The sequence below is a fragment of the Sphaerodactylus townsendi genome, linkage group LG09, assembly GCF_021028975.2.
Source record: "Sphaerodactylus townsendi isolate TG3544 linkage group LG09, MPM_Stown_v2.3, whole genome shotgun sequence".
Classification (NCBI taxonomy): Eukaryota; Metazoa; Chordata; class Lepidosauria; order Squamata; family Sphaerodactylidae; genus Sphaerodactylus; species Sphaerodactylus townsendi.
In genome coordinates this window covers 76,489,811-76,510,599 of record NC_059433.1, presented here as the reverse complement: position 1 = coordinate 76,510,599, position 20,789 = coordinate 76,489,811, and the positions used below count along the sequence as shown (strand labels likewise).

At 47.4% G+C, this 20,789-nt stretch overlaps 1 protein-coding gene across 1 annotated transcript in view; it reads left to right on the top strand.

Annotated features, from left to right (window-relative positions):
• The first annotated feature begins 1,789 nt into the window (after positions 1-1,789).
• LOC125439491 (MDM2 binding protein) overlaps positions 1,790-20,789 on the top strand; it is a 39,378-nt gene continuing 20,378 nt past the window's right edge. The window contains exons 1-11 of the mRNA XM_048508592.1: positions 1,790-1,853; positions 6,050-6,123; positions 6,209-6,360; positions 10,118-10,176; positions 12,361-12,505; positions 13,716-13,830; positions 15,150-15,263; positions 15,593-15,687; positions 18,004-18,076; positions 18,819-18,936; positions 20,355-20,528. Coding sequence (XP_048364549.1) covers positions 1,790-1,853; positions 6,050-6,123; positions 6,209-6,360; positions 10,118-10,176; positions 12,361-12,505; positions 13,716-13,830; positions 15,150-15,263; positions 15,593-15,687; positions 18,004-18,076; positions 18,819-18,936; positions 20,355-20,528 — 1,183 coding nt within the window. The remainder of the gene's footprint in view (positions 1,854-6,049; positions 6,124-6,208; positions 6,361-10,117; positions 10,177-12,360; positions 12,506-13,715; positions 13,831-15,149; positions 15,264-15,592; positions 15,688-18,003; positions 18,077-18,818; positions 18,937-20,354; positions 20,529-20,789) is intronic.

Here is a 20,789-nt window from a genome sequence, read left to right as displayed (position 1 = left end):
CCCCCCCCCCACCCCCCCCCCCCCCCACCCCCCCCCCCCCCCACCCCCCCCCCCCCCCACCCCCCCCCCCCCCCACCCCCCCCCCCCCCCACCCCCCCCCCCCCCCACCCCCCCCCCCCCCCACCCCCCCCCCCCCCCACCCCCCCCCCCCCCCACCCCCCCCCCCCCCCACCCCCCCCCCCCCCCACCCCCCCCCCCCCCCACCCCCCCCCCCCCCCACCCCCCCCCCCCCCCACCCCCCCCCCCCCCCACCCCCCCCCCCCCCCACCCCCCCCCCCCCCCACCCCCCCCCCCCCCCACCCCCCCCCCCCCCCACCCCCCCCCCCCCCCACCCCCCCCCCCCCCCACCCCCCCCCCCCCCCACCCCCCCCCCCCCCCACCCCCCCCCCCCCCCACCCCCCCCCCCCCCCACCCCCCCCCCCCCCCACCCCCCCCCCCCCCCACCCCCCCCCCCCCCCACCCCCCCCCCCCCCCACCCCCCCCCCCCCCCACCCCCCCCCCCCCCCACCCCCCCCCCCCCCCACCCCCCCCCCCCCCCACCCCCCCCCCCCCCCACCCCCCCCCCCCCCCACCCCCCCCCCCCCCCACCCCCCCCCCCCCCCACCCCCCCCCCCCCCCACCCCCCCCCCCCCCCACCCCCCCCCCCCCCCACCCCCCCCCCCCCCCACCCCCCCCCCCCCCCACCCCCCCCCCCCCCCACCCCCCCCCCCCCCCACCCCCCCCCCCCCCCACCCCCCCCCCCCCCCACCCCCCCCCCCCCCCACCCCCCCCCCCCCCCACCCCCCCCCCCCCCCACCCCCCCCCCCCCCCACCCCCCCCCCCCCCCACCCCCCCCCCCCCCCACCCCCCCCCCCCCCCACCCCCCCCCCCCCCCACCCCCCCCCCCCCCCACCCCCCCCCCCCCCCACCCCCCCCCCCCCCCACCCCCCCCCCCCCCCACCCCCCCCCCCCCCCACCCCCCCCCCCCCCCACCCCCCCCCCCCCCCACCCCCCCCCCCCCCCACCCCCCCCCCCCCCCACCCCCCCCCCCCCCCACCCCCCCCCCCCCCCACCCCCCCCCCCCCCCACCCCCCCCCCCCCCCACCCCCCCCCCCCCCCACCCCCCCCCCCCCCCACCCCCCCCCCCCCCCACCCCCCCCCCCCCCCACCCCCCCCCCCCCCCACCCCCCCCCCCCCCCACCCCCCCCCCCCCCCACCCCCCCCCCCCCCCACCCCCCCCCCCCCCCACCCCCCCCCCCCCCCACCCCCCCCCCCCCCCACCCCCCCCCCCCCCCACCCCCCCCCCCCCCCACCCCCCCCCCCCCCCACCCCCCCCCCCCCCCACCCCCCCCCCCCCCCACCCCCCCCCCCCCCCACCCCCCCCCCCCCCCACCCCCCCCCCCCCCCACCCCCCCCCCCCCCCACCCCCCCCCCCCCCCACCCCCCCCCCCCCCCACCCCCCCCCCCCCCCACCCCCCCCCCCCCCCACCCCCCCCCCCCCCCACCCCCCCCCCCCCCCACCCCCCCCCCCCCCCACCCCCCCCCCCCCCCACCCCCCCCCCCCCCCACCCCCCCCCCCCCCCACCCCCCCCCCCCCCCACCCCCCCCCCCCCCCACCCCCCCCCCCCCCCACCCCCCCCCCCCCCCACCCCCCCCCCCCCCCACCCCCCCCCCCCCCCACCCCCCCCCCCCCCCACCCCCCCCCCCCCCCACCCCCCCCCCCCCCCACCCCCCCCCCCCCCCACCCCCCCCCCCCCCCACCCCCCCCCCCCCCCACCCCCCCCCCAGGGGTAGAGAACAACCCAACCAGATGGCCTGCTACCACCAGGGAGAAGTGGTAGTCTTGTCAGGGCAGTTCTATGACAGTAGTCAGAGTAAGAAAACATTTTTATGTAGGGATTCTTTGAGGATTCAGTATGATAGGTTGAAGTCACCATATCTGAATTAAAACTATGACTGGAATCCATGAGTACACTTAAATTCCAGTAAAATGAAGCCATATGGTAAAAATATGACTGAGGCCACAGTGGCTGACAAACCTGAAGTTAAGCAGCTACTAGACATCTGCTCCTACTTCCTCCAGCATCCTCAGTCAGATCAAAAGTAGAGGAGAAATAATAATCTCAATGGGCTCAGGACCATTTCACCCATGCCATTTTTACCCACACAGAGATACAATAACAAAATCACAGGAAAATATACACAAGTCCTTCACACAACATATGGAAATAAGATTTCCTAGAAGGGTATTTCTTTGTAGCAAAAATAGTATTATCTAAAGAAGCAAACATGAATGCCCAGTAAAGAGATATGGTGATCAAATAAAAAATAGCAGTGCCCCATAAGAAGCAGTAGTGATCATGAAGACAATATGCATATGTTAAAAAGCTAACTTCCCTCCTCCAAGTGGAATGCCATGACCTTTGACTCTAAATCTATATCACCTAACACTCAAGCACAAAGCTTTGTACAAAACTTTGTACAAAAATGCATACAAAAACACAAGTTATATCACCTGTATGGGAGACAGTGAAGCGAGGAGTTGCCATGCAGAATTTAAGGATCTTGCCAAACTATCTGTTTTCAAGATAAATTCCACTGCTACTCATGAGCATTCCCAATCACCCTACATAAAGAATGAAGTTTCCATTGTATGAATACTGTGCAACAGGGCTATCTGTAACTAGGAGCCAATGAAGTAGAATGAACAAACAGGAGAATTCTCAAGCTGGTGACCTAACAAATTTTGTATCACTGCATATGAACGTAAGATAAAGGGCATGTATATTAAAGGGTATTTTGGGGGTGGTAACCATACATATTCAGTAATGCCTAACTCTGGCCTAATTGTGGGATATTTCAAGAATGTACTGAAATGGCAGCTCAACATCAGTATTTAATGGAACTCAACATCTAGTCTAGGAGTTGTTTCAGCTGAAGGATGGCAGACCTTTCAAGCTTTCTTGAGCAGCAGTGGCGGAGTGCTTAAGAGAAGGTGAATTCTAATCTGGAGGAACCGGGTTTGATTCCCTGCTCTGCCACCTGAGCTGTGGAGGCTTATCTGGGGAATTCAGATTAGCCTGTGCACTCCCACACACGCCAGCTGGGTGACCTTGGGCTAGTCACACTTTTCGGAGCTCTCTCAGCCCCACCCACCTCACAGGGTGTTTGTTGTGAGGGGGGAAGGAAGGAGATTGTAAGCCCCTTTCAGTGTCCTACAGGAGAGAAAGGGGATATATAAATCCAAACTCTTCTTCTTCTTCTCATCAAACAAGCAGCCATTTCTGAGGCAGGGACAGTTGATTCCAGGGATTGTGGAACCCACATGGAATAACAGCCATGCAGGTCAGGAATCTTCAGTGGGGAGGGGAAAGGGGATGAAATGAAAAAGGGATGAAATCACTCCTTTTTTTTATTCTCCCACCCGGGACTATGCTGGTGGGAGATTCTGCTCCCTTCCCCAATCCCTACTGTAGCCACTGACATGCAATCCACACAGGTCCTGTGATCACAGAAAACAACTTTCCCAGGTTTGGAGATGGCAGCTGGAAGGAGAGGAAAGCAGGGAAGTTCTACAACTGTTTTCACCTGCTGATGATTTACTGCAGGGGTGGCCAACCTATGGTGTTCCAGGTGTTCATGGACTACAATTCCCACCAGCCCCTGCCAGCATGCCATGGGCTGATGGGAATTGTAGTCCATGAACATCTGGAACACGATAGGTTGGCCACCCGATTTACTGGATCTAACCCCAGAGGTTTTCTCCTGGGAATCTCATAAGAACATAAGAACAAGCCCGCTGGATCAGACCAAAGTCCATCTAGTCCAGCTCTCTGCTATTCGCAGTGGCCCACCAGGTGCCCCTGGGAGCTCACATGTAGGATGTGAACGCAATGGCCTTCTGCGGCTGTTGCTCCCGATCACCTGGTCTGTTAAGGCATTTGCAATCTCAGATCAAAGAGGATCAAGATTGGTAGCCATAAATCAACTTCTCCTCCTCTAGGCTGCAGAAGCAAATATCGTAATGAATCCATTCATTAGCAGTTAGTAATGTAAGCAAATTGTCAGACACTTGAAATAAAACAACACAGCATGGTTATATGTTACATATAACAGTGGCGTAGGAGTGGCGGAGGAGGTTAAGAGCTCGTGTATCTAATCTGGAGGAACTGGGTTTGATTCCCAGCTCTGCCGCCTGAGCTGTGGAGGCTTATCTGAGGAATTCAGATTAGCCTGTCCACTCCCACACATGCCAGCTGGGTGACCTTGGGCTAGTCACAGCTTCTCGGAGCTCTCTCAGCCCCACCTACCTCACAGGGTGTTTGTTGTGAGGGGGGGAAGGGCAAGGAGATTGTCAGCCCCTTTGAGTCTCCTGCAGGAGAGAAAGGGGGGATATAAATCCAAACTCCTCCTCCTCTTCTCCTCCTCCTCCTCCTCCTCCTTCTATCCCTTAATGCAGTGGTTCTCAACCTTCCTAATGCCGCGACCCTTTAATAGTTTTTCATGTTGTGGTGACCCTCAACCCGAACATTTGTCCATTTTACAGATGGAGAACACTGATGCAGAGAGTCTTGGGCGACCCCTGCGAAAGGGTTGTTCGACCCCCAAAGGGGTCCCGGCCCCAGGTTGAGAATCACTGCCTTAATGTTAAGAAGGACTGTCACTCAGTGGCAGGCCATGCACTTGCCATGTAGAAGGTTCTCGGCTCCTCATCAGTTCTGGCCTGAACTCTTTGAAGTGAGACCGGTGCTCTGCAAGGCCTGTAAGACAGTGATGTCATACCAGGCCTATGGTTGAGGACAGTGATAATTTTCATTTAGCTGGCTTCCCTTTCCCTTTTAATTTTTAATGTATTTACTCCCTATTCCCATCACTGCTTATCAGTGGTTTAGCTGTCCCTGCCTTCTCTGACTGGCCTCCCCATGTTGTATATATTAGAGCACCATTGTGTATTTTATCCGATAATGGTTTTTTATGTAAATTGAAATGGTTGAACCCTGTTGTAAGCAGCCCTTAGCCCAACTTGGTTGGGAAAGGACAAGAATCAACAAAAACCCAGACAGTAGGTGATGTGAAAGACTTCTGTATAGTTCCTGGAGAGCTGGTGCCAGTCTGAGTGGAAAATACTGACCTTGATGAACAAATGGTCTGATTCAGTATAAGACAATATCATAGAATCATAGAGTTAGAAGAGACCCCAAGGGCCATCCAGTCCAAACCCCTGCAATGCAGTAAGACACAATCAAAGCACGCCTGACAGATGGCCATCCAGCCTCTCTTTAAAAACCTCCAAAGAAAGAGACTCCACCACACTCCGAGGTAGTGCATTCCACTGTCGAACAGCCCTTACTGTCAGGAAGTTTTTCCTGATGTTTATTTGGAATCTCTTTTCTTTAGCTTCAACCCATTACTCCTGGTCCTAGTCTCTGGAGCTGCAGAAAACAAGCTTGCTCCCTCACCAACATGACATCCCTTCAAATATTTAAATTCATGTCCATGTGCACCAGGAAAAAACCCAGGGGGATTAGTTCTTTTATATATAACATACATATATATATACATATATATAGTGTGTGTGTGTGTGTGTGCTGTTGATCTTGCACTTCTCGTGAGCATATATTGTCAGGCTGTTGTTTGGGAGGTTAAAGGGACAAAATTACAGTTTTAAAATGTTTGGGGGGCTGTGTTTGACACGTGGGTTCATAAAACTGATATTATGCTGAGAAACAAAATTATGCTTTGCAGTTTATAAATTCTCAATATCATGATATCAGAAGTACTGTGGGGACAGATCTCAGATCTGAACAAGCAAGGAAACCTTTATCACGTGAGCATTTAGGAGCTATGACCATTGGGAAGAGATAAGCAGACATGAAACTTACTGAAAATAATATTGTATTTTTTGTTATTGATATTTTACTGCACACAGAGGGAGCCATTCGTTGCATTTGACACATGATCTGTGTTCCTATATGTTTAACTCAACCAGTAAATGTTCAGCTCAACCAATGTTTCCTTTGTATATGTGTGAGTTTTACTGTATGGTAATGGATATTCATTCCTCTTTTAGCATGTTCACTTGCTGGCATTCCAGATGTGAGGGAATGGTATTTTGCAATTCAGTCAATATGTGGATTTTATCAGGTGAGCTGAAGATTATCAAGTCACGTAATTATCCAAAATGTTGATATGAACTTGACCTCATGGAATTGTATTTTTAATGAAATAGTTCTGCAGTTCTGACTGGGAAGACATCAGCCTTGACATCCTGGTAGATCAAAGCAGTGACACTCTTCAAAGACATGTTGAAGAATGCCTTGGTGGTGATCAAAATATTGAGGAAGAAGATAGTAATAGCAGGGAGCCCCTGTCAATGATTGAGTAAGTTGATAACTTTCTGAGATTGCTATATTAATCTACTAGTGTACCAGTGCAATTTAAGAACCAGGCTGTAAACCATGATCATGGAAATTAAATCAGTTATTTTCATTGGTGACTTTGGAAAAAGAAGAAGAGTTTGGATTTAAGTCCCCCCTTTCTCTCCTGCAAGGAGACTCAAAGAGGCTTACAAACTCCTTTCCCTCCCCTCCTCTCCCCTCCCCTCCCACAACAAAACCCTATGAGGTGGGTGGGGCTGAGAGAGCTCCGAAGAACTGTGACTAGCCCAAGGTCACCCAGCTGGCATGTGTTGGAGTGCACCAGTTAATCTGGTTCCCCAGATAAGCCTCCACAGCTCACAGCAGAGCGGGGAATCAAACCCAGTTCTCCAGATTAGAGTGCACCTGCTATTAACCACTACACCACGCTGGAGATTATATGCTTTGTGATGAGAGCTCTACTTGTCCATGACTGGGTAGGCATACTGTAGAGCAGAATAAAGGGGTACTATAATATTGGCCATTTTGTTGTCAGTCCTTTTCCTAATAACCCCCACATGAAATTTGCCTTTCTCACTACTACCACTACTACCTTTCTCACTACTACCACATAGTGTCGGCATTTTCATCAAGCTGACAATAAACAGCCCCAGAATCTCTTTCCCTCTCATTCTCAGACGGTTCAGACCTCATCAGCATATATTTAAAGCTAGATTTTTGTTGCTATTTATATATTTATACTCTGCTGTTCTCCTATAAGGACACAAAGGGGCTTAGATAATTCTCAAAACAACCCTGTAAGGTAGGCCAGACTGACTGTACCAGGACAGGAAGGCCCCCCCACGTGACCAAACGGCGTGCGCCCTAGCTGCCCCCACCAAGCCCCGCCCCCTTGCTTTTGAAAGCTGCCCTGCACAGAGGCAGGGGGTGGGGCTCGGGGCAAAACTACGCTCTGGAGCACAGGGGGTGGGAGGGCGCCCAGAGAAGAAGTAGTCTTCGGGCGCCATTTCCCCCTGTTACTAACCTGGGTCTCCCAGATCCTGGCCCAGCACTTGAACCACCTATGCTAAACGGGGAGGAGAGGGAAATGATTGGTGATTCAGTCAGGGAGGAGAAGGCATATTTGTGTGTTGATAAAGCTGCTTTTTTATTAGGGGAGAACAATGATTGTAAAATGAATCTGAGAGTGCTCTATCAGCAGCCCCTCCGCCTTCCAAGCCCTTCAATCCATAATTAATTTGTGAAGAGCGCTGTGTGTGGTTTTGTTAATCGATGTCCTTTCCAGCAAGGTCCTTTAGGATGATTCAAAACAGCCATAAAACAATGAGACAATCCACACGGCTATAAAAATGGCAGCACAAAGTTCTCAATAGAGCATCTGTTATAGCCTTTCTGAGAAGCTAGGAAAGGCCCTGCTTTATTTGAGTGAAGCTTCATCCAGCCCACCTGTTTCGTGTCAGCTGTCGTGTTTTGACACACTTCTGAATCATGGCGTTTTCATTAAGCCATTGTGATTAATTATCATTGTTGGATGTTAGAGTGCAGCTCTGTTTGCGTTGACTCCAATGGACTTAAAAGAGAGCAGTTCTTCTGATTGCATTGTTAGCCTTCATGAATGTATCCATTTTGAAGCCATCTCTGTGTTAGTGGCCATCTCTACATGTTGTGGCTTGTTTCCATGTGTTACTTTTGCGTTACATGTCTTGAATCCGTTTAATTGTGCAAACCCAAAGTTGGTATTATGGGAAAGGGTGAAAAAAGTTCTCGCTGTAAATTTTCTGGTTTTATGAATAGCTAACTTTTGCCCTCACTCCGTTATTTTTAACTGAACTAAACAACCCCAAACTTTTCAGTACTTTCCTAAAAGGAAAATTCTCAGCTCCTTGACCATTTTCGTAGCATATTTCTGTATATTTTTCTGCTCTGTAATATTCTCTTTGAGATGGAGCTACCAGAACCACAATGTTTCAAATGGCACAGTAGCTGCTAGTTTTATTTTCCATTCCTTTACTAATAATTCATAGCATCAAATACATTTTTTAAATTTCTGCTGCCCACTGACCTGTCATTTTCAAGTTGTTTTTCCTGGTATTGTTGAAGGCTTTCACGGCTGGATTCAACTGGTTTTGGTGGGTTTTCTGGGCTGTGTGGGCATGGTCTGGTGGATCTTGTTCCTAACTTCCCTCTGTGATACACCTCTGAAGATGCCAGCCACAGATGCAGGCAAAATGTTAGGAACAAGATCCACCAGACCACAGCCACACAGCCCGGAAAACCACCAGAACCAACTGTTTTTCCTGGGTTTCCTCTATTCCAGCTGTATATATGTGGCATAATTTTACATTTATTTACTCTGAATCTCATCTGCTGCATTGTTGCCCATTCTCTCAGGTGGAAGAGAGGTCTTTCCAGCCTGTTTTGGTTGTAAATAATTTTAGTACCACTTATAAAATTTTACACCTTATGTCTTGCCCCATTCCGATTACTTAAGAAAAAATTACATGCCTGAGAACCTATGAGTCCCTGGGGGTGTTCTACAGCTTACTTCCCTCAAATTGTGAGAACTGAACATTTTGTTCATTTATTTATCCCCGGCCTTTTTCCCAGTGGGCCTCAAAACAGTTTAAATCTTTTTCTTCTCCTCCATTCAGCAATCCCGTCAGATATATTAGGTTGAGAGTGCATTGCAGATCAAAGATCACCAAGCAAACTAGCGTGGCAGAGTGGGGGTTGCAAACCTGGAACTCAAAAGAGCCTAATTAATCACACTAACACACCTGCCTCCTTATGCCTACTTTCCATTGCCTGTTATTAAGCCAGTCAGTAATCTATTCTTGTTATCTTATGAGTATCTAACTTCTCAATAACTTACCTAGCTCTTGAATGGTCAGAAAGTGAAGTGTGTATATTCCAGATCTTTGGATGTGTTGATGGCTCTCAGTAGAATCATACCAAATATCCCTGGATTGTATTACTGACTGGTTTTAGCAATAAAAATATAAATGCCACAAGAGGGAGCCAGTCAGTTAATCTCTGAATCGTATCAATCAATATGGCAATGATCTCTTTCAGGTTTGGTAGCATTTTTTTTTTGTATATAGCAGGGGTCTTCAAACTATGGCCCTCCAGATGTTCATGGACTACAGTTCCCATCAGCCCCTGCCAGCATGGCCAAGTGGTAGGGCTCTTGGGAATTGTAGTCTATGAACATCTGGAGGGCCATAGTTTGAAGACCCCTGGTATATAGGTTTTATTCAACAGGGAGACTGAGGGAGTTCTGAGAGAATTGTGGCCCAAGGTCACCCAGCAGACTTCATGTGGAGGAGTGGGGAATTGAACCCGGTTCTCCAGATTAGAGTCCCTTGCTCTTAACTACACTCCACTGTGAGTGTTGGAATTCACCAGTCAACAGGCTAGCCTCTGCAAGGAGCACCTTCTTTGGTTAGATTTATCAGATTGTATAAGGTGCTGTTATTCCAGTGAGCCCTTTCCGACTAGGGTCTTAGGGCTCCAGACTCTGCCTTGATGTCTGTATTTCCTGTTTTGGTGGCGGAGGTTTGCTTTGAAGTGCTGCTGTTCTGTTTTGACAACACATGCTTGAGGTTTTGAGAAGTTATTAATATTGTTTTATCTTTTATTATGATATCTAGATCCGTTTTCTTGATATTTTGCAGTTCTTGTGTTTGGATTTTATATTGCTTTGAGCATGATAGAGCTGGAAATATGATCACTAATTTTTAATTTTATTTTTTTTAATTTAGTCTCTACGAAGAATCTGCTGAGAATATACATCAGTTAGTGGACAGGCTTCCTGCTCCTGGTAATAGTTTTTAGAAACTTGGAAGTCTTTGTTTTCTCAGCGCTTGTAAAAAATGGACTTTTCTCCCTCATCACTTTGAGTATAAGAACTCTGTCGTGATCAGTGATGTGGATTTTCCAGGGAAACTTGAATCAGAACATTTTCCAATTGAAATGAACATTTCAAATCTGTAAATAAAGTTAGCGAAAGAAGGCAAATACCATATGTACAAGCCTGGACTTTGTACAGACACTGGGAGTTGTCCCTGTTCAGCTCATCTACATAGAGATTTATTTTGGCCTTGTAGTATTACTGACACAGAAATCTGGTGGCTTGATATTTTCATATGTGGGGTGGAGATTTTTCCACAAATATGTTGTCAAAAAAAATTCTTCATACACGTGCATTGTATAGTTATATATACTTGTTTGCTGTATGGTCAAAATAAGCAATTTGTTACAAAGACCCCTAAGAGGAGTTTGACCTTAGTCAGAGGTGAAATGGTGCGAGAGGCGGAGTTTTCATGGGGACGTGTGGAGCCACATGTCCCTAGGCACAGGCCAGTTGGTCACGTTGCAGGGGCGGAGAATTGCCCCCCATACCCCTCCCTCAGCCCCGCCCTGCCAGGCTGCTCCTTCAGCTGGGGGAGTCTCCGCTGGCCGAAGGAGCAGCCTGGCTGGGCTGCTACCAGGCTTCCCTTGGCCCTGCCCTGCCGGCTCCGCCAGCTGAAGAAACGGCCTGGCAGGGCCGAGGGCCTGCGGCGACTCCTACTGGCTAAGGTAAGTGGGGCAGGGGTGCCCGGAGCAGATGTTGCCCCTGGCACCATCCCCCCCCAATTCCTCTGAATGGTGCACATTGGAGAGGTGGAGTAAATTAAATACTAGTTTTAGGGGTTTATCCACAGGTGGGATCCAGCAGGTTCTCATAGGTTCCTGAGAGTAGGTTACTAATTATTTTTGTGTGCCGAGAGGCGGTTACTAATTGGTAATTTTGCCACGTGATTTTTGCCTTAGTTACGCCCCTCCTCTCAGCAGTAGTGCGCAGAACTTGAAGCAGTCTAGCAGGAAGTGCACCGGCGTGCGTTGTAGCCTGCGCCTGCGTGCATTCGTTTCCTGGCCAAGGACCAGCACAGCGGCAGTGTCCTTGCCACAGCCCCACCCAGGAATGCCCCGCCCCGGAATGCCCGGCCACGCCCCTGTCGTGCCCCGCCCAGCCCCATTGGCGCTATGCCACAGTTTGAAATCCCACCAGCATGGGAACCTGTTACTAAAATTTTTGGATCCCACCACTGGGTTTATCATATCATGGTTCTTACAATTTTAAGCTCAAATTAGGATAAAAGGGTTTTTGGGGGGAGAGGAGAGAAATACAGGATAACAACTTTTTATCTATTTATTTATTGAATTTTTAGGCTGTTCTTCCCTTGCAGGCTCAAGGTACCTTACAAGATACGGAGATTAAAATACATCCAATGTAGGAAAAAGGAAGGGGGTAGGGTGGCCAGCTCTGCTAGAAAATTACTGTTATTGTCCTCAACTATAGTCCTGGTGGAACAACTCTGTCTCACAGGCCCTGCAGAACTGCAACAAGTCCCTCAGGGCCCTGATCTCGTTAGACCGAGCATTCCACCAGGCAGGAGCCAGAGCTGAAAATGCTCTGGTCCTGTTTGAGGACCGCCAGACACTTTTTGACCCAGGGACGACCAAGAAGTGATTACTCATAGAGGGTAAAGCTCTGTTAGGGGTCGCATTAGGAAAGGGGGACCCACAGATACGATGGCCCTGACCACTTAGGGCTTTAAAGGTTAAAACCCAAACCTTGAACTTGTCTTGGTGCTCCATTGGGAGCCATTGTACCTGGCAGAACACGGGACAGATGCGCTCACATGGAGTTCCTGTGAGGAGCCATGCGGCTGCATTTTGTACCAGTTGGAGTTTCCAGGAAGAGATGGAGAATAACAGGGGAGGTTTGACAGCAAAGTGAGATTGTCTCTTTTAAATGTATCATTAGACTTGAATGTTCTGCAAACAGATGTCAGAGAGATGGAGAACGTGCTCATCAGTTCTGACAAATCTTGTACCTAAAACTCTCAGTGGTTAATTGGTGATAAAGCCACATCTGTGTGTCTGTTGCTTAGAACCGAGTTGTTCCTTTCCTAATTTAAAGTGCTTGAATACCTGTGTGTGTGATAAATTGTCTCTACAGGAAGAGCAATGGTTGATGTCATATTGCAGTCCTCAGATGGAGATGCCCCGAGGTTAAAAGACTGTTTACCTGTTATTGGTGCCTTGAAACATCTGAGAGAATGGCATGCAGCAAAAATAATTATTGTAGCAAAGGAAGGCAAAACGTGAGTTGTGTCGTCTGTCTCAAGATAACTGTTTAACTGTGTTGCTTTATGTTGCCTTTGGTACAGTAGATCAGGCCATCTTGCTGAGGCCCATGGAGGCAGAAATAGGTATCTGGGATTGTGTGCTGAACAGGTTCAAATCATTCCTCATGGATCGGACAAAGAGGGTTGCTATTGGGAACCAGTTTTCATTGCTGTGGAACTTAACTTGAAGGGTTCCACAGGGTGCAGTTCTATTCCTCATTCTTTTCAATCTGTATGTAGGTCCCTTAGGACAAATTATTTTTATTTTTGGAGTTGGTGGTAATAAATATGCTGATGATACTCAGCTGTATGTATACTGATCCAAATCTGGTGATGCCGTCGTGGTCCTGAATTGCTGCCTGCCCTCAATGATTAATTGACTAAAAGTGAACAAATTGAAACTAAACTCTGACAAGATGGAGGTATATTACTGTATGTTTAGTTACATCTTGCTACCTATCTGTTGTCTCCCACGATGTTGTCTACCTCGCGTCTCCTCTCTGGTGTCGTGTCTGCGATCCCAACCATATTTTCGCCACTTTTGATGGAGTTCAACCGACCTTTGCAGACTTGGTTAAGAAGCCTTCGAATCATATTGGATTCAGCTTTATTACTGGAGTAGCAGGTTAATGAAGCTGCAATAAAAGACCTTCCGCCAACTCAGCCTAGTTCGTAAAATGGCCCCTTGCATTAATGCAGCTGACCTGGTCTCCAAGATTCATACTGTAGTAACATCGAGACTATAATGCACTGTACGTGGTTCTCTCCTCAAAATCAACTCAGAAACTCCAACTGATCCAGAATGCAGCAGCTTAGCTGCTAAAAAGAAATGTTTTACAGCCTAGTCCTATGCAGAGTTATTCCATTCTAAGTATTTTCAGAAGGGCATAATTCTGCTTAAAATTACGCTGTTAAAATACTAAATGCCGACGAAATCCTTGTTTGCCTCTTTCATGTTTCAAAAGGTGTTGATAGTAGTATATGCAGCCTGTTTTGCAATAGCATGCAAGAATAACAAAATAAGTTTCATGTTAATTATTACTTTTTGCAGTTAATCTGTTGCTCAAAGAAATTAACAATTTTTCGTGGGGAAATAACTTGTTTAAATCTACTTTTTTTGTAAACCAACTTAGAAAGAGGGAGAGTTAAAAATTCACAACTCATTCATGTTATCATCTTCTCATAGGTGGCAGAAAATTGCTGATTATCTATCTGCGCACATTGTGGCTCCTGAAAACCTGAACAATAGCATTGATTCAAGAGAACTGTGGAGAGGAAGAATTCAGATATGGGAGCAAAAGGTGCTATATTGTGATGGGTCTGAACCTTCTTACTGTAACATGTCCTATAGCATGCCGCTGAAAATACATACAGGTTTTAAGCATGGAATCTTGCTTGATGCTTTTGACTTGAATGTCATCAGTTACAGAAGCTGTTCTGTATTGGTTTAAGCATGCTGACCCGGGGCGTACGACTTGTTGAAGCAGTGTAGAATTCCTTTTCTGGGTTATCAGATTTGGGTCTGGAAATCTGAGATTCTGATTTTTGTTAACACTGATCATGTGAATGAAGCCAAGTGTATGTTTTCCCCAGTGGCGTAGCTAGGGAAAATGGAGCCCGGGGCAGACTCTTCCCCCCGCCCCCCATGGGCCCCTGTGCCCCCCCCCGTGCCCCACTTACCTTAGCCGCCCTCGGGGCCAGGCCAGGGGCGCATGCAAAAGCTTCTGTGGGGCCTGGCCAGGCGGGGCAAGGGAATAAGGAGGAGGAGTGTGGGGCGATTTTCCGCCCCCCTGTGACTTGAACGGCAGCCGCCCGGGGTGCCAGTCATACCCTGCCCCGTGGCAGCTACGCCTATGGGCCCCCCCCCCCCCCCGCCACTGAACATGCAATAGCTTGGTTGGCAGAACTCTCCTCTCACAGTCAAATTTACAGAAGAGGGAGAAGGCTGGTATTTATGGCAGCGTAACCTTAACTCTCACATTAGAAAAAGTCCTACCAAATATTTTATCTCTCGTATGGCAACACCCTGCATCGATCACAAGTCTGGATGCAAATGATCATTGAGGATAAGCATCTGCTTGGTTGAATCCTTCTGGAAATGGGCAGCATAAGGCGCAAATGAGGGGCGAGGAGACAGCGACAAGAGGGGCAGATGCCCCAGCCATTCAAATAGGTGGAGGGGCAAAAAAGGCAATTATGAAAGAAGCTAAGGAGCCATCCTCTCTTATTCCCCACATCAGGAGATATGGGGGATGGGGAAAGAATTTTGTGAACAAAAGTGGAGGGATATCAAAATTAGGCAACGCACTCTACTCTTACCTGTGTTGCTACCCAATCCCTCATTCCATGTGACAGATGATAGATGGGGATACTTGCAACCCAATGCATTTAGTGCCAGCCTGAATGCACCTTCGAGAAGGATCTAGTGCCTCTTCTTAAAACTATCTATTCTGCTTTTAGAAATGCACCTTATACTTAGCTCTGCTTTTATTACTGTAATGATTTATTTATTTATTTTAGTTACATTTTAAAGGTCTTGCTTTAATAAATACTTCAGATTTTTCAAAAGTAACTTCTGGCTTTTGCATTTATTATCCTTTAAATGCTTGGTGTCTTTCAGTTTGGCTCTGAAATTACCTTTCCAGATTTCTGTATAAGGAGTCCTGCAACAAGCAGGCCATTGTATTTTGACAAAACTGAATGGACGAAGCGGACCAATGCTCGCTTGCCAAAGGTAAAAGCATGCGTTGGATCTTTCTTTGATCTACACTACTTGTTTGGGGGGGACTGATTCATACTCGATGTTTTCTCACTTCCAGCAGTGGTCTGTACCACTTTCCGGGTTGCTGCTTTGGAGAGGCTCCTGGCCTCCAAGGCAGAGTTTTTGATCTGTTCTGTGGGCTGCTGGAGAAGAGAAAAGGGGCTCTGTGCATGGCTAATATTTTAGATCCCAGCTGTAACTTATATAATTTGTATTCTATGTCTCGGTTAGAAGAATCAATAGTGTGTTTCAGATAAACAGAACAATAGCAAAATAACTTTCTCATCTACGTGCCCTTTCAGGTTTTCCATTATTATAGTCCTGCATTGAAATTCATACAGATGGTGCGACTGTCTGATCTACCATCATCTTTAGTGTCTGACCTTCAGTTTGATTTGTATCCTTTTGTGGCCAAACTTGTTCTGATTTGTGTTTTGTGTGCCCCTGCTTGCACTGGGCTAATGAGAATATTTCAGGTGCAGGATATTTTGGGAGCGGTCTTTTCATACGTGAACACCTATTTGGCCTTGGTTGAAGTAGAGAAGGAGGGCAAAGGGGCTGTAGCAACTGTTCTTAAGTTATTCATTTTAGTCAGACTTATTTTTTTTTACACAATTATGATTCAAACCAATTAAAAAGCATCCCTGATAGATAAATCAGGAATATAAAAATATAGTTACAGCAATAGCAGGAGGAATAAGGTGAGATTTGTAATTATAAAAAGGTACCAAATGCTTTGCTGCAATCTATGAGACGCAAGCTGATTTTCTTCATGGATCACAGCAAAGCTTTTCAGTGTGTGGATCATGAAGGTTTTAAAGGAAATGGGGGTGCCGTAGCATCTGGTTGTATGGATGTGCAACCACTATTCTGGATGAAAGGCTACTGTTAGAAAGAATATGGAGAAACAGAATGGTTTCCAGCTGGCAAAGGTGTCTGACGATGTATTTTATCTCCCTGTCTCTTCAATTTATTTGCAGAGCAGAACATAGGGAAAGCTGGATTAGATTTTGACCAGGGGTGTCCAACACAGAAGCTGTATTGATGTTCTTGCCAAGAAAATGCAGTCTGTATAATAGGGATTGAACCCCCCCCTTGCCACCGTCCTTGAACTTTTTAAAGTATACTGTTTGCTAAATATAGCAAAAACATGTGGTGGGCACTCCTCCTAAGTTCATATGTCTACAAGTGCACTCTACTTAACACATGTCTCTTTACAAATGTTTTGCGCTCCTCCCCCTGCCCTCTCTCTCACACACACATACTCGCACACATATATCCATTTTAAAGAAGAGAAAATAAAATGTCAGGATGAATTACGTCATTACAGATATGGGTCTTCAGAGGAGAGCTTGCCTCATACCTGACAGCCTGTGCACATTGTTAGGTCATGGAAAGGGCATGAACCAGAGATAACTATTGATAGTTCTAGATCTTGGTGACTACTAGATATCTCTGGATCTTGCTGCTGAGGAATGCCAGCCTCCAGGTGGGACCTGGGGATTCCCAGTAACTACAGCTTATCTCCAGGCTACAGAGATTAGTTCCCCTGGAGAAAGTGGATTCTCTGGGTGGGATGGTGGACTCTGTGGTGTTGTATCCCACTCAAGTCCCCAACCTCCCCAGTCTCCATCCCCAGATTTCCAGGAGTTCCACAGCCTGGATCCAGCAACTCTGTGCTGATATTTCTGTTCTCCCTAGAGCAGGGGTCTGCAACCTGCGGCTCTCCAGATGTTCATGGACTACAATTCCCATCAGCCCCAATTGGCCATGCTGACAAGGGCTGATGGGATTTGTAGTCCATGAACATCTGGAGAGTCGCAGGTTGCAGACTCCTGCCCTAGAGCTTCCCATAAACTGGTCATCTGTTGAAGTACTTTACAAGAAGAAGAGTTTGGATTTATATCCCCCCCTTTCTTTCCTGTAGGAGACTCAAAGGGGCTTACAATCTCCTTGCCCTTCCCCCCTCACAACAAACACCCTGTGAGGTAGGTGGGGCTGAGAGAGCTCCGAGAAGCTGTGACTAGCCCAAGGTCACCAAGCTGGCGTGTATGAGAGTGTACAGGCTAATCTGAATTCCCCAGATAAGCCTCCACAGCTCAGGCAGCAGAGCGGAGAATCAAACCCGGTTCCTCCAGATTAGATACATGAGCATCAGAATCTTACTCCACTGCTTTGCTAAACTTTACTGTTCTTATACTTGTAGTACAGACCTATACTGTCGGTCACTTCATACAGGCAGAGGTACATTCTGTTTGTTTACACAAATTTTGGGCCTTCAGGGGAACTTGGTTGTTTCTGATCTATGGGACTTCATAAATTATCACAATTACCTAGTAGTAAATTTGCATGTAATGGTATTTTCCTCTAACAGAAATGAAAGATGGTAATGGTAATATTGCCCCAAGTCACATGAAATACAGCTTCAAAACATATGTCTTTGTTTTTGCCACTTTCTAACGAACTCTGCAAGTCGTAATTTCTCTTCTGGAGAAGACGTGGGGGCAGGGGCTTGCTGACCATTCATTTCAGTGTGGTGCTTTTGCAAATATAAATCACAATAATCCCATAAATCAGATAGATTTAATGGCTGTGGGCTTCTAACCTGTAAAGAAAGATCTAAATAATGCTATATTATTGCAGAATGTATAAATCTAAACATTAACACTTCATGGGTATCTATGAAGATGTGTTTTCTTAACTCAGTATGTAGGAGCTTGGCAAACACCAGTGCCAAAGACAAGTCTATGCTCTTTTGGAGTCAGATGTCTTCCCTTCATGGAAAGGTATGCTGTTTTTTCAACTCAGCAAAATAAATTGCAATACATTTTAAATGTACACTGTGGACCGATTCTGCATGGTGTGTTGCCTCATTTCTAAGTGTAAATTTTAATTATAAGCACCACATGTTAGAGTTGGTATAAATACTTAATTGCAATTTTCTTGAATTGCTTTTCCCCACCAAATGCATCTGCTCTGAGTAGTTAGTCAATAGCTTCCCTTAAGGTAATTAGATTAGGAAGGAATATTTGAGGAATAGTCAAACGTTCACTAGTCCAGAACTTTATAGGTCTGAATAAAACTAACTCATGATTTCTAGATCATTAGCCAGATGCCTGGGACTTTAAATATGTGGAGGGAGGGGCACTTTGAAATACAAAGTTCTGCCCTACGGCAACAACAGCACCAGTGGAACAAAGTAAAGTCACATTCATTGAAATTCACCACCGGTTCCCAATTTACCTTGAAGACAAAAAAGACAAGCTTCAGCCTTATCCAAGCAGTTCTTCCAAAGATTCTCTTTTAGTGTGAGGGAATCCCAAAACCCTATCTGCCTAATTGGCAGACGATATATATTGTTAATAAATATTTAACTGGTTTTCACTATGCTGTGTGAACCAGATTCATAATTCTTCTCTATAAGGAGGTGTCCCCAATGGATGGAATTGCCAGATACCTTCATAATACTATCTCTTGGGAAGCAGATTCGTAATAAAAAAGTAACACATATATATGGTTTTTGTACAGGTTGGAGCACTATTTGTATTGCCTTGCAGTGTAAGTGGAATGTTGATACCTTTGCCTGTCCAACTCAATACAAAGAAATGGAAGGAATATATGGCACAGAAACCTAAAGTCATCAGCGGTGAGTTGTGTGTGCATATTTTAGCGACGTTCCACACTGTAAAATACATTGTAAGTTTTCCCATTTTGGAGTAAAGTTTTGCCATTGCTAAGAACACCTTCATTATGTCAGTGTTGGTCCCAGCTGTGAATAATAAGGGATTGATTTGGAAGATCATTTATTTTTTGCGCAACAGGCGGCCCTACCTGTCCTTGGGAAAACGCTCACACATCATATAGCCAGTATAATCAAGGTTATGATTGACAGCAGTTCCTGATAGAATATATGCCAGCATGAGAAAATTAGTGCTGGTATTTCTAGCAACATTCATTCTTTCTTTTTAAAACATTTATAGTGCAATCCTAAGAGGGGGTCCCCAAAAGTGCTAAGAGAGTCAACTAGGCATTATACTGGCATACCATGGAGAAACACCAGTGTAAATCAGAGGTACTCCGGCACAGTGCCTTAGCATTGCTCTACCACTTCTCAGCCACTGTTGTAGCTCTGCAGCTGCTGCCTATTGGCAGACCCCTGGCATCAAACCTAGCATCGGTGTGGAAGTGGGCAGGCCAGAGGCATGGAGGGAGGTAGTTGACTGCTTCTCAATCATTTTCCTGCCTCCCGAGAAGGTGTTTTTTTTTTAAAAAGTTAGTAATAAGTATAGGTTAGTTAGTACAACACAAAAAGGGGAGGAAACCGTCTCACAAATTGTAGTGGGAACGGTGTTAGGTTTAGATAGGTGGTAATGATTGTTTATGTTGTCAATTTATATAAAATGAATAAAGATTAATAAAAAAAATCATTTTCCTGCCTCCCATCCTCTGCTGGAACCCTTTAGGAGTCTGGCTAACAGTTGTACAGCGCACAGTTGCACAGTACACAACACCCTTAGAATTGCGCTATTATTTTTTTTAACAGATCTTTTACTGTATTGTCGAAGGCCAGTTAATTCTGGCCGTTGTGGGTTGGCCACACAACCTGGAAAACCCACAACAGCCAGCTCTCTTACTCTTTCAAAACGCCTTATCGTATTTTGAAACTTAACAATGCTTTGTGAGGGATGGGAAATGGATTGTTAAAATAAATATAAAGATACCAGGAGAGTGAAAGAGAGAGAGAGAGATTCTCATTTCCATTGGCTGTGAAACCTGGGAACTCATACAAATAAAGTTTGTACATCTGGAGCATGTGTTGGTTTGAATGTGTAAATAAGTCTCCTGTAAATTATAAAGACACAGGTGTGAACATGTGAGTGTGTGTGTGTGTTAATGAAAGTTGTTGGAGTGCACCTGTGATTTTAAAAAGCCCTTCTGGCGATCCCAAATATTGAATGTGGGGAAATTTTTCAGCTTGTATACCTGAACAGATGTTGCTAACATTAGTAAAGTTGGTGAGATATTTAAAAATAACTTCTGTTGCATTTCTTCTGTTCTCATTAGTTCCCCAAGTTGAACTGAAAGGAGAGACTTGCAGCTATTATTTCTTAGTTCGAGGCAACGGCTGTGGAGGCTGTAAAGCCACGTTGATCTGGTCAGCCAATCAGATAAACGGTTCATTTGGGCTTGCTGAAATAATTGGAAAACTGACAACAGAGGCTGAGAAAGCTGAAGAGAGTAAGTCCATTTCTCAGCATTGGGTGGGAGAATTAGATTCCATTGCAACGTAGGTGTCATTCTTCATTAGAAAAGAACTATATTCCTCAGAACTAAATACGTGCCCCTTTCGCACATGCAGAATAATGCACTTTCAGTCCACTTTCACAATTGTTTGCAAGTGGATTTTGCTATTCTGCACAGTTACAAAGTGCATTGAAAGTGGATTGAAAGTGCATTATTCTGCATGTGCAGAAGGGGCATTAGTCTTTAAAACCTTTC